Source organism: Rhinolophus sinicus, linkage group LG01 (assembly GCF_036562045.2).
Source record: "Rhinolophus sinicus isolate RSC01 linkage group LG01, ASM3656204v1, whole genome shotgun sequence".
NCBI classification, from domain to species: domain Eukaryota; kingdom Metazoa; phylum Chordata; class Mammalia; order Chiroptera; family Rhinolophidae; genus Rhinolophus; species Rhinolophus sinicus.
The window spans coordinates 151,365,092-151,379,827 of NC_133751.1; the positions used below are offsets into that span (position 1 = coordinate 151,365,092).

The 14,736-nt window shown below is 37.3% G+C and overlaps 1 protein-coding gene across 1 annotated transcript in view; it reads right to left on the reverse strand.

The window, feature by feature from the left end:
- Nucleotides 1–14,325, reverse strand: part of GRB14 (growth factor receptor bound protein 14) — a 56,196-nt gene extending 41,871 nt beyond the window's left edge. The window contains exon 1 of the mRNA XM_074329175.1: nucleotides 14,150–14,325. Within this exon, the coding sequence (XP_074185276.1) occupies nucleotides 14,150–14,212 (63 nt within the window). The 5' untranslated portion in view covers nucleotides 14,213–14,325. The remainder of the gene's footprint in view (nucleotides 1–14,149) is intronic.
- Nucleotides 14,326–14,736: the final 411 nt, after the last annotated feature.

The following is a 14,736-nucleotide window of genomic DNA, read 5'->3' on the forward strand; positions in this document are numbered from 1 at the left end:
TGCTTAGAATGCACACTCTCCAGCATCCTAGCCTATGGAAGAGATCATTCTGTGATCCTAGCCAAAAATGACAACCACTTGCAACCCATTTTTCCTTAGTTGCATGTGAGGTATCTTTGCTTGGAATCATGCCCCAACCACCAACAATATGCTTTCTTTGGCAAATTCCTACTTATTACTTGGCCCCAGTTTCCATGGCACTTCTTCCAGAAAGTCTTCCCTGACGGCCCATGGCTTTGTAACGTGCCCCTCTTATTTGCTCTTATTTTGTATTTGCATGTCTTCCTCCTCAACTAGTACTAGTTCCTCCTGTACTAGTAAGCTCCTATAAGAAAAACCTGTTTGTTCACCATTTGTCATCAAATCCTAGGGACCTAGCCCAAGGCAGTGCATGGCTTAATAAAGATCTTTGGAATGAATGAACTTTGTAATCCTGCAAAGCCGATCAAAGTGTTTTGACCATAGTAGGCACTCAAAGCATATTTGTAAATTTCAATTTAAAAATATTTTGGTACAGATTATATGACTAATTTAATTTTTACACTCAGGAAATTAAAATTCTTCTCAATGAGCAACAGATATACTTTTTCTTCATATAAATAATCCTAGGTAAGCATTGACTCAATGTTGCTGCTAGTGGGCAGTTCTGAGTTTTTAAAGTCATTGAGGCAGCCATAAAGTTATATGAAAAAGGTCATAAAAATATACTGTCAAAATCAGATGTGATTGAGCTTTTATTTCAGTTCATTTATTTTGTGGTTAACACATGTGGTTCACTGAGACTCCGAGAGCTGCTGGCAATCTCAGTGACACCCATGACTGCATTTGAGTAGGCGACTGTTGTGAAATGTGTACCTTCATTATTTGTGTCTGTACTAGACAACTGGCGGGGCACCAAAGGATGCCGTCCACTACACATCCATGTGGTTAATGACTGGATCAAACATTAGTGGGTGCTTCTACTAAAAGCCACGTGAAGACAACCATTCCTGAAAAGACGAGAAAAGCCAACCCTGGGGCTGCTCCATCATGTGAGACAAGGAGGATCCACTATTTCAGTGCCCTCCGAGAAGGGCTGCACAAGAAATGGGGCAATTGGGAATGGCCTGGTGGCTGCTGAATAGGCTCCTTGCACTTTCTCACTACCCAGGATTTCTGACAGTAAACTCCTATCACCTGGGGTGACAGAAGCATGCCTCTTATTTGTCATGCTCTATCTTTTATATCAGAGGGACTAAGAAAATGAAAAACTGGAGACATTCTGAAGCTTAGGCCAAATTCAAGAAGAGGACAAGAAAAGAGCAAGAGGTAAAAGTTGGGGAAAATGAAAAAAGAAAGGTAACCAATCAGGAAAGCCTATTTTCTTCAAACTGTTGCTGCAAATTTGAAAGAAATAAGTTGTCAAGAATCAAGACACGTAACTTTAGAACGGCTAGGCCAACTTAGAATTTTGGAATAGGTACATGTACTAATTTTTTATATAAATAACACCTGCTAAGAGAAAAACTTAATACTTTTTTTGGAGCTCCATTTCATTTTTTTTTAAATCCTATTTAATGCTGATATTTGTCCAAAATACACATTTATCTATGAATGATAAATTTATATTTTGGTTGACATTCCACGGCAGTAAATCCTTGTCATCTCTTAGATCAATTCAGTAATTATGAAAAATCTTTACACTAGCCAATGGGATGCCTTTGTTAAAAGTCTAATTTTATTTCCATTTATTGCTCCTTAAAATTTAAGAAAAGGGGAATGTGAATCTAAGACTTAACTCTTTAGGAGAGTTGACTATGCTTCTTGCCAAAAGTATGACTATACTGAAACTTCTTATTTAAGAAAAGAAGTCTTCAGAAAAGATACATGACTAGTATCAATTAAAACTAAGTTAAAAACTTTTGTGATCATGTAAAAACCAAATAGCAGAACTGTTCTTAAGAATCATTAGAGCAAAATACTGGTATCCTGTTTGCTCCATATACTGAGAGGTGAAAAAGAGATTTGAAGATCATACGTGTATTATCATGCTATTTAATAAATGGATATTATGTATCTCAAGGTCAGTGGCCAAATTCACAGATTACTTTGTAAAGTGAAAAACAGGGTAAGGAGAATATTAACTATATCAATTTATCTAGAAGATCATTTGAAACTGTACACCCTGATGACATTGATAGAACTGTTACAGTTCCATTGACTCTATTCTTTATGCTGTGCTCCACATCCTGTGACCATTCAGTATTACTCAGCTTTAGCTTCCAGTGTACACTGCAGTGATCAGGCATCCACCCTGTCCATGAAGTGGTCTCCCTAATAAGACAAGTGCCCATCTGACACCCTACATAATCTTTACAACATTATTGATTATATTCCCTAAACTGTGTTTCATATCCCCGTGGCAGTATTGTGGTTACCAATTTGTGCTTTCTAATCCCCTCACCTTCTCCCTCATATCCAGTCCCTTCCCATCTAGCAACCTTCAGTTTTTTTCTCTGTCTCTCTGAGACTGTTTCTGATTAGTTCTTTTTTCTATTAACTATATATAAACAACACATATGTTTAACAGATATAATAAATGAAAATTTTTTTTCTGTTTAAAAGCTACATACTTTTCATCACAAGATCTTGGTATTTAAATGTGGTGTTTAAATTATTGTAAATTAAAAAGTAATAAGAATTAAATGTGGTATTTAAATGCAGTTAATTTAAAAATTAAATTTGTGCTCCTAAAATGGAAACCTTGACACAGAAGATAAGCACACCCCAACAGTCTTTTTCTTCCCCCTCCCTCACCCTCCCCTTCTCGCTTTCCCTCTCTAATATTTTTAACAGATAGGCAACGTACTTAAGACATGTGAAATATTTTTATATCGAGGTCAGAGTAGCCCTGGACTATTCTAAATAGCCCTGGACATTCTTCTAAATAAGGAACACAGTGTCCTACGATAAGAGGAGACATTCTTAGATATTTTGAATTAAGCAACTTAATGTGTTCCCTTGAAGGGAATGGAAAATAATGTATTCATTATTACTTATTCTAAATCTCTAACAAAATGTTATATTTTAAAAACAAAGGCTGTTCCAAAAGACTCTAACAGCTCAAGAAAAGCTGTTGCTTCTTTATTACCATCCTGTATCATTTTGCTAGCTGTCAAATACTTACTTAAGAGCAAAATAGTACATAGTTTAGAGAAATCAGTTAGCAGGGAGTCAAATTCTCTTTTGAGATATTCAACAACGCATTTGATTGGAGCATGACAATACATACTTGATTAGTTATAAGATATTAACTCAATATAGATATTGTCACCAATATCAGAATTACAGGAATTGATTGACACAAAGAGGTCCATTCCATATACCTACGCCCCCTTTTCAGCTTTACTCCCCATAATCCCTTCCTTATTCTCTAACTCCAACCATATATTTTTTCCCTCAGTTTCCTGAGATGGCTCTATCCTTTCCTGACAGACACAGGACTTTGCACATACTGTTCCTGCTGCCTCAGACAGTGTTTCTCCACCTTCTACTTGTCATCCCTCAGATAAACCACTAAGGAAGCGTTCAATGACCCTCCCAGTGTGGGCCCAGGCTCTCTATTCCATGTACGTGGATGTTCAGCTTTGTAATTACTATGCACGGGCCTCCACTACTCAGAACGCTGCATGACAGCAGGGATGACATCCACGTTTGCTTCCCATCATACCCCCAGCAGTTAGCACAGGGCCAGGCACATAGTGGGCCATCAGAAACATTTTTAGTGATGAAGGAAACCATCATGCGTAGCTGGTAGGAGACAATGTTACAGATTCCAAAACAGTAGCTCTGAAACCTCCCAGGGTTTGAAAATCTCTAGGGGAGAAGTGATACACATGAACCAAAGAGAAAACATAGGTTAAGGTTTCCTGAAATTTGTGAACTGAACAAAGGTGGATTAGGAGACCTCTATGGCACGTTTCAAGTCTGGGATTCCATGAGAATTAAAAAAAAAAAAAGTAGGAAGACACCTGTGTGGGACAACCATTATGAGCAAAGACACGAAGGCCTGACAGTAAAAAATGTGCACAGAACAGTAAACAACGCACTTTGCCAACATCAGAGGGACTAAGTTATGAGGACCAGGTGAGGCATCACAGGTGCCTATGAAAGGTATCTGCATCCAGAACTGCTGAACACTGGTTTCCATAAACACAACTAGAGAGGGGGCCACTACAATAGGGGATCCTTTTTAAGATATACAAGTGACAGGGTACCTTCTTCAATGGTTGAAGATAGAGCATTAAGCTCTAAATGACTGTTTTACAAGAATATGATTACAAAGAGATAAGAGAATAAGGATAAATGGCCACATGGTGACTTAATCATTGAGAAACAGGTTCAGCTACAAGTAACAGAAAAGCTACCCTACACTGGCTTATTAACCAAATTGAGGTTTATTTATTTTTTTCTCCCATTTGAAACCAGAAGTGGACAGCTCGGGGGCTGGTGAGGCAGTTCCATCAGGCCACCACGGACCCAGGCTCTTTCAGTTGGTCCACAACCCTGAAGGTCACAAGATGGATCACCCCCACTCCACTTCTGTAAAAACTCTGAATGGTATACATTTGCATGTTATTACATTTCAATGGGGAAATTACAGGGCATGCCTGGATAGAGACAACCAATTCAGAGTTAAAGGACCTATGTTACTGGGGATCCATACAGGTCTTCCATAAGTTCTGGATATAAATTCAAATGCAAGGGTAGATAGAGTTTTATGATGTATTAATTTGTTTCCCAGCCAGCATCAGGCCAGGCCAAAGAGGCCCAGTACGGCCTCACTACTGGAAGTGCCCCAAACTTGGCAGCGCAGGGGTTTAGCACTGCCACACCTGGCAGCTGGGATCAGTGACACTGCCGAATCATGCCCCGTCTAGGCTTCCAACCAAGAGAAGAAAGACAGTCTGCAGGCAAAGGAGACCCACAAAGTCTCCTTAAAGCCCTTCTCCTCTCTCCCCTACTCAGATCTTCCCCTTTCTGTTCTTGCCTCAGGCCAAGATTCTTGCAGACTGCTCCTTCCAAGGGCTTCTTTTCTCCCTTGAGGGTAGAAAGAAGCTCACTCAACTGGGGGTGCAATTTTACAAAGAGAGAAATTGGAAGCCCTTTCAGTTTGCTCTGTTATGTGGTAGAAAAATATGGCAAAAGAAACAGCTCCAATTTCATTTATAAAAGAAGGTAAACATTGAAAATGAAGTTTAAAAATATCCTAAGCCATGGATGCACATATACACTCACTATACATAAGTATATATACATGTTATCCTAGGACCTCAATCCAGTATGAATAATAAAGAGGGTCACATCACAAATCCCACAGTTTCCAATGACTTCATCAAAGGAGTGTTCTCTGAAGCCTCAGTGTTTTTAAAACTTATGCAATTCCTGTGAAGATGCCAGTGCTGATTAATTCATCTTTGAAGTGAAAAAACCTTCACAAGTGCTAATGCTTATTCATATTTTAAAGCAAAAAAAAAAAAAAAAAGCCACTGGTCATGCTTATGTTGGACACAGTGTTATTCCAGTATCTCATTTCAGTTTTTAAGCAATCATTTATTCCCAAAATAACCATCAGACATGTCTAAGCAAAAAAGTTAAAAATTGTTTCACAGTGAGAAAGGACAAGTTGGGGGAGGGGGAAGGAAGAAGTGATTAAAAGCGAGAAGAGGAGAGGAAATAACATTTATTAGAGCCCAGGACATATCAGACTTTATCACGATTCTTGAGCTGGCTGGCTCAAGCACTTTTAGGAACTACCTTATTTCACTGATTTTTAAAAGCACACTTTTTCACACTTAACTTCACTGAAATTTGGGTGTAATTCATCGTCAACGGTATGTCACAGTTTAATTGGAAACATATAAAATAATTATGCTTCTTGTAATTTAAGGTGCCACAGACGCCATAAATATGCTGTGTTCAGTCTTTCTGGAATATTTGGGGGCATTATTTGACAAACTTATAATAGCATACAAAATATCACTTTCTAGACCTAAGACTATACTAGGAACAAATAAGTTATATCCATTTTTGTAATTTTACCTTTGCTTCATTTTTCTAAATATTTATTGATATCAGTATAAAACATATATAAAGCATATTCCTTTAAAAGAAATGAAATCAATATTGTTAGAATCATAAAATACTAACAGAAGGGTTTTGGAGAACATCCACTAAAATTCTCCGATTTTACAAAAGAAGAAGCCCAGGCTGGAAAGGCTGTGACTTGCCCAGGATCTCCGGCTGGTCACTGGCAGAGCCAGCCATGGAAGCCTGTCTCTGAGTTCCTACCTGACCCTGCCCTTTCTACTCTGCTCATCCGACTTTCACCCTACTTTAAGCTGCTGCTTCTATACACCATCTTGGAAAAAACTATTAAATAACTAAACACTAGAACATAAAAATGCACATATGTCCCAAAGCACCTCGTTTTTTGAATGTCAGAAAAGGGTTTTTTTCTTTGCATTTCACTTTTCTCAGCATAACTTGACAGAAAAATTGCATATATGAAATAGCCAGCAGAGGGAGTCTCTATTTTTCAGTGGATGCAAATAGAGAAAGTAAAATATGTTTTGAAAATTACAACTTTAACAGTTAACCCTACGGAGGTCCTGCTTAATATAATTACAAGCTTTTAACAAAGTTTAAATCTATTCCTAAATATTCTTAACTTTTTGAATTGTTAAGATAAATCATGCCTCTATCTTAAACTTCAATAAGAGGAATATTGGCATATGCTGTATATATATATATAAAATCAGGAACACACACACACACACTCACTCACTCACTCACTCACTCACCTCAGCAGGAATCTGAAGCTGGAGGTTCTCCCTGGCATTTAGAATGCTGATGTCAAAATTTTTCTTCAAATCTTGATAGAACCATCCAAACTAATTTGACTTCCGAAACTATGAAATGATATTCCTGATATTTTTCACAAACACAATCGAATGTATATGTCCACATATGCATGTCCAATTAGGAAGATATAATCACTTTCTGAAATGCTGTTCTTGCCAAAATGGTTTTTTAATTTCTCTTTTGGAACTGTCTTAAGAGCAATCATTTTTAATATCCTACAGGGGTAGAAAATCATTATCCTTTCAGAGGGTTTAATATCTGAAATTACCAAAGATCTTGCTTCTCTTTTCTGCCAAAGAGAGATTCGTATTTTCTAGATTTGGCTTAGGGTGCTGGAGCACAGCCAGGAAAGCCAGCTCTAAGACTGCCCCAAGTAAGAGTCTGAGACTGTTAAATCAGCCGGCTATTTTTAATCTGTCTTGCTTGCCAAACGTGAACCAGGCACTGTAGTTTACAGCATAATATGGGGCCCAGTTCCTGTTCTCATGGGGATTCATCCAGGTGCTCATGGCTGTGATGGGCCCTGGAGTCCGCTGTGAGCCAAACCCAGACCACCGGCTTATCAGTTATGAGCCTTAGATTCCTCATACTGTAAAATGGACCACATGCTGACAAACTGATAGCACTCAATTAATGTTAGAGATTATTATAATAAATGTTTGAAAGTCAATAAGGCATTTATGAGTAAGACCCAAGAGACTCCTACAGTCCCACTGCGCTCTAACTACTTCTAACACAGTTTAGTCACGATGTCTTTGAGATTGAGTGAACAAGGGAAAAATAACAAGGAGAGCAAAAGGCATATTGGCAGAAAGGTTCAAGACTGTCCAATGAGTAGATTACAGGTGAGAGGAGAGCAGTGCCGCTGCGCCGTGGTGGCAGCTCTGCGGCTGGCATACGTGTGCCCATGCGATTGTAAGAAGCAGCTTCCTGTGCTGGCAGAGCAGGCCTGGAGCTCAGTCCTGCCTCCATCATTTATTAGCAGCGTGTCTTGGATAAGATACTTAACTTCTCCACACCCCACTTTCCTCATCCAAAACTGGGTTTCTCCACCAACTGTGCACAGTTCTTATGAGGATTAATGAGAATTTGTAATCAGGGCTGAACACATTATAGCTGTTTTTATTTTTATTGGTGTGTGGGGTGGGCAATGAGTACACCAAATTGTCCATAGCAGCAAGATGGAGTTTGTTTGTTTTTTCAATTGTGTTTATTGAACTGACGGTAATTATATATCAACTCTGTACCTTCCCTGTGCTGAGCACTGAGCCCAGCGATGATCAAAAGTGACATATCCCCTGCCACCATATAGCTATATCCAGTAGCATCACCTTTGTCTAATGAAATAATGTCTAAACACTAGACACAATTTTACCTCTTTCAAATATATGACCCAGGAGTCCCTGCCGGATACTCCCTAGGATAGTAAAAGGAGAAATAATCTAACCCCCCTATTATCACTTAGCACCACTTATCAGCATATAATAGTTAGATTTAAATTCAAATTAGAATCCACCCAAAGTTATAGAAAGGGAGCAAAGGGAACAAGGATTTGAAAGGCATATTATCTTTCTCTCCCTGGCTGCATTATATCAAGGACAACTACTTTTTATATGATTCATTTGCTACATGGACATTTTTATGTAACCACCTTAATAGGACAGGGAACAAAAAATTTAAATTCATAGTAGCTGGGAGATTTTAAACTGTGAAACTAGCAAAACATGCCATTTTACAGATGAGGGGGGAAAAAGGAATTCACATTTGTTGAGCTTCTACTATATGGCAAGTACTGTTAAATATTTATCTAGTTTAACCCTCACAACTGTTCTGTAGGGAAGCCTCATTATCCCCAAGACAGAAAAACGGATTCTCACAAAGGTTTAAAAGAAGACTGGTCAGTGACAGAGCTGAGCTTAAACTCAGGACTTCCTGGCTCCAAAACACACAATCTCGACTCCATCGCACTTCCTGAAAACTCACTTCTCAGCAAAGAAAACATTTTGTGAAAACACAAAAACCATTCATCTGTTTGGTACCCTTCCTGGGTCAATATGCAAATAAGTCACCCTGTATAAAGATGAAAAGGGCAGAAGAAAGATCAAGGTTTGGCAAGAATGAGAACTCTGGGTAAATGGCAATAACAAGACTCACGACCACCTTCCAAGCCTGCCAGCCACCTGAACTCAGGGCACTACCTGTGGATCTCCATTACCTTCCCTTACTCAGGAAACCTGCTCTCTCCCTACTAAGCACTCCGTCTGCTATCTTCATACAAGTAATGGGATACATTTGTTCAGACAGCATAACCATATTTCATATCTGGCAGGGCATTAATACAAATCCAAGGTAAACATATATCAAATGCCAATTCTGTCCAAGGCACTTGTAATAGAGATGGCTAGATGCCCACCAGGCACTACCCTTCCCCTCTCCACTCCTAATGAATCTTGATTCTGATGAGGAGGGCAGTGTGTCAAGCTCAAGGCCTACATTTCCTGGCTTCCCTGTGTCCAGGGTTGACCACGTGACACAATCCTGGTCAGTAAGATGTAAGCAGAAGCTCCTGGTTATTTCAGGGTGGCACTTGAACATCTGACAGAACGATGGCATGCCCTAGGTCTTTCCCATTTGTATGCCAGCAATGTGAACAGGATGACTGACGGCAGATTTGCATTTATCTTCCCATAAAAGGAAAAGGGAACCACACTAAGAAGGATGTAATAGAAAGTAAGCAGGAGCTTAGTTGCCTCAGGACGTTATGCAGCTGCTACATTAGCTTTGGACTGATTCTTCTTGTAAAGTAAAAGAAAAATAAATCTCTTCCCTGTTTAATACGCTGTCTTTTGAGTTTTATGGTTACATGAAATGAAATTCAACCTGTAACTGACAAAGCACTTTGTCTGAAAAGACTTTCCCTTACAGTTTTAAAATCCAGTTGTAAGACAAAAAGCGACAAAATTTGAGAACTAAATAGTATAAGATACATAAAAAATACACAAGATACACAGAAAAGACGTAAAGTCAAATCTGAAAAGCCAGAAACCATAAGATACACACCTATGGATAGTTAATAAGACTTAAATTTCATAAAAGGTAATAATAAAATTGATGTCACATGACCGGAGTTACTGAATTGAGAAAGGAGTAACAAAGGCAAGTCCACTGATACTGAATCAAGATAACATTAAGATAAATGAGAAAGAATCTTAGAAGGTTCCAAGATGGTACCACAGCTTGAGCTGGGGCACAGACAATAAACAACCTTTGGAAAAGCAAATAGGAGCCTGAAGTTATCCATAGACCACTGAGCAAAAGACTGGGAGCTGAAGTACAGAGGGAAAAACAGCAAACACTGGAGCACAGGGAGAAAAAAACAATGCCAGAGAGGAGGCTTCGGGTGAAGCTAGAGAAACTACAGTGCATCCAGGCCCTGACTGTTACATACGTTCGGACAGATTTTGTACATATTTAAGTTTCTGAACAAAAGAATGATATGATCTATTTCATTTTTCACAAAAATCAATTTGAAAAACATAGCAATGATTCTAAGTGTATGAAGAAGGAAATGAATATAACAAACTATTCTCTTGTACAGAAGAGGAATTGAATCTTTTGATAAATGGCATTGCTCCATGTTATACTCATGAATTTGAGATTTTTAAAAAGGATATGACTCTTAAGAAAAATATATTCTAAAAGTTATCCCTTTCTTCTCTGAGAGTTCAGAAGACCCTTTGGGATCTTGTGTGTTTATCAACACCTCTGTAACTGTAGTATGGATAAAGAATGCAGAAATGCTTGTAAGCATAATTTGCAAAACAATGTTAATCTGATAGAGGCATGAAAGATTCCTATCCACAAAACCAGAATATGGACATCTGGCCTTATGATCCTGTAGCCTTTCTAATAAAAATAAAATATGTGTATTTTATATTGTACTTCATTTATACTTTACCCTGCTTAAGTCTTTGGTTAATTTTTTTGAGACCTTAAAATGTTTTCTTGATGCAATGTACCATCTAGTGTTCCGGATATAAATTAATTGTCTTTCTCCCTCTCTCTCTCTCTCATTCTCTCTCATTCTCTCTTTCTCTCTCTCAATCTCTCTCTCTCTCTCACACACACACACACACACACACACACAAAATCACTCACTTTGTTGCTTACAACTGCTTTCTGAATAAAATGTTTTCAATACTAAAGCATATGGGGAGCTGGGTAAAGATGAAGATGAAAGGATTTGTCTAAGGTAATTCCAGACTAGAAGTTGAATGGCAATTATACACACCATAAGGCAATTTCATTAACATATTAATTTCAGGAAGTAACACGTATCCAGGAGAAACTCACTGGAAGTCACAAGACTTAGATTCTATTTCTAACTTTGCCATTGACCTTCTGGGTGACCTTGCATAAGTCACTCCACCCCCAAGAAACTCAGTCTTCTCATCTGAAGGGAAAAAAAAAAGGAATAACCTAGTAGTTATCTGAGAAAAATGCTATGAAATAAAGGATTCATTCAGAACCTTTAGTGATAATTTCTGGAAGATATGATGAAACCTTCTTCACTAGAACCTTGATTCGCTAAGAATCAAGGAAATCAGTTCTACATAAAATTAAAGGAAGCCAAAAATTTATTTCCAATGTGCTCGATTGAGAGTCTACCAAAATACTCTATTCTTCAAAGATCAAAGTGTATTTGATCGTCCCCCAAAAAGATCCATACCATGTTAACAGCCATAGTTAAAATTCAAGTTCCTAACCACTCTCAGGAGACTCTTAACGGCCATTTAGGTCAGATATGTTAGCTGATGGAAAATGCACTCCCTAGTGCTACTAAGCATTGTCAGAAATACCCTTAGCATTTCAAATGATTAGGATTCCAGTTGGCAAATTATTTTGCAAGAGCTACTCATTCAGGATGAGCAAACTTTATGTCAAACCTGTGGGAAAAGCACCTGCCTTCTTGGGAAAATGAGAAGCTGCCCCCAAAATCCTCTAAGAAATGTTTGTAACTGATTTGTAAGATCACCGAATAACGGTGCATATAGAAAATGACAAGTTAATTACAAGTGTGGAATCATTTCCTATTTGGGGGGGAAAATAAAATAAAAAACGTGGTGTAGCCAGAGCAGATGGATGTTTTTTAGTCAGAAAAATAGCCAATTCCAAAAATAAGAGACACTAACATTTTCAGAACAATATTATAGATGATGGATCCTTTGGCGGTCAAAATATCAGGTGAAAGAAATGGCCTAAGTACTTTCTGCAAGTCATAATGTGCTAAATTATATGAACATTTAATTCGTGTACTCAGTGTTAGGGAATAACACAGATTTGGGCTCAGGGAATTTGGACTTATGTAATTATTATAACAGAAACCTGGCAAGAAGCTTATTATAAAAAGACCAAGAGAAATCACAGTGATGTGTCTAGTGGCAGCTCAGAACTAACATCAATTCTAATCACGGCTTTCCAGAATAACCTTGGTTTGCTACTTACTAGTCAGTGCTAGAAGCTATTTTCTAGCCAAGTTTTACTCATAACAATTTCCCCTAGACTAATTGCTTAAAGTCCTTGAAACTGATAGCATCATTTTTTAGCTTTTTATACTCTAAGAAAATAAGAAATGGTTTACTATAACTATGAAAACACAAACTATAGTATTTGATTCACATAATTATGGATGCAAATGAGGCTGAAGAGAGCACTTAATGAAAATCTCTCAGCTATTATCTTACAGGTGAGAAAGTAATGACTGAGAGTTCAAGTGACTTGCCCAAGGTCACTCACACAGCTAGTAAACGAACAGACCAGGTGGTATGCTTTCCATCAGACCAACATGTTGTCCAAAAACACCGTATGATGAACATTTCTTGGTCAATCTAAACTGCAATATTAACTGGATAAAGAAGAACTCAAACATAACAACATAGATTTGATACATATTAATATATTTTTTCACATTCGCAATGAATCAGGAAACCTATATGGTCATTATTAATGCACTGCTAAGTCTAAATCCAAATAAAGATTCAAACTCAAAGCAAAATATTTTTAATTAAATTTGTTTAACATGAGAGAAAGGCATCAGGAAAGATAAAGGACAAATCTTGGCAAAATTACCATATACTATTCCAACGCCAAGTAAAATGTCCCTAGTGAATAAATGGTGGACTGAATAAGAAAATCTGAAAACCGAAAAATTAAAAACTATAAAAAAGACACTCGTTTTCTAAAAAAAACAAACCAAAAAACCTTAATTGTTAGAGTTGTCATTTTCAAATAAATTCAACCATGACCTTTAACTTAATGGAATACAATAATAATTAACTAACAGTTAACTAAAAAAGTCAGGTATGGAAATAAACATTACAGTTTCTAGTGTCACCAAAACCACTCAGAAAGAATATTGCCAAAAATATGTTTCGGTGCTTTCTTTTTCTATGCAACGGATTTGATTCTTGAAAGAGTTCAATATAATGCTGTTATTTAGTGTATTCACAAGAGAAATTTAGTATATTCAGCTTTACTTAAATGCTCCATTATACGGTGTATTTATTATCTTATAAAATACACTACTGCAAGTAAGGCATAAAAATAATCTTTACAAAAAACTAATAGATATTTTCATACTCAGAAATGGTTACATTAATAATTAACAGAAAATCCTTTCACAGGGAAATTTAATGGAAAGTTTTTCTTAAACAAATTGGGAGAAACTCAATAGAAATGGGTAGAAACCAGAGGATAATAAACTGGTGCCATATGTTTAAACAGTAAAACAATTATACAGTCCGTTCAACAATGAAGATGGATGTGTTATAAATTATAGTGAAACAAAACAAAAAAAAAAACTTCCTCAGTAAACAAATATAAAACATAATAGCTAGCAGATTCCCTAATGAACTAAAGGCAAAGGGGCCTGAAGTTACAGCAGAGGGACAAAAAAAAGAGGAAAGAAAAAGCTTCAATGCAGTCTCTTAATCACAATGCCCTGAAATCGAGACCAAACTGCTTTTACGTGGAGCTTTTTTACTACAGAGATGTTCTGGCGCAGCATGTTTTTTCTCCCTAGTCTAATTCCAATAATATATCCTTTAATTACCTGTAGCCTCAATGAATTACAGCCTCTCTCAGGATATGTAACTAAAGTTTCTCATATATTAATAAACACAGTAACGTGGCGGGGGAGAAAAAACAGCCAGAAAAAGAAAAGAAAAAAAAAAAAGCAGCCACATACCCTCTTCTGTAGAACTATTGGCGTTATTGCAGGCAGAGTGACTCTTCTCGCACTCAAACTCATGCCTGCTCTTCTTAGAATGATCCCCTCTCGTAGATCATAGACAAAAGGAAAGAACTCTTTTACAGTTACTCCTTGGGAATCTCAGGCCTCAGTGCAAAGAAACAACTAGGAAAGCAATAAATGTCACCCTGCTTATGTGATCCCAATCTACCCAAAGCCAATTAAGGATGGCCGTGGGACAGGACAAGGCAGCAACCAATCAAAGCCCGGAAAACTCCGCCTTTGTCCTTGGAAACACATTCTGATACTTTTGTTTATGATATTTAAAGAACCAGATTAACAGGCATCTAGTTCACTTAACTTTTTTTTCCAAAACAGTGCAATTCAATGCCATCTTTGTTGACTAGGCAGTTTTGTCTTTACTTTACTAAAACATTTCAACATATGGAAGATAAGAATCTGTTTACACTGGTCTATTTAAAGTATATAAATAGGCAGATGAACTAAATTTACTTATGCTACTCAAAAAAATTGATATATGAGTCAATTGGAATGTATTATATGAGGCACAAAAAATAATCCTG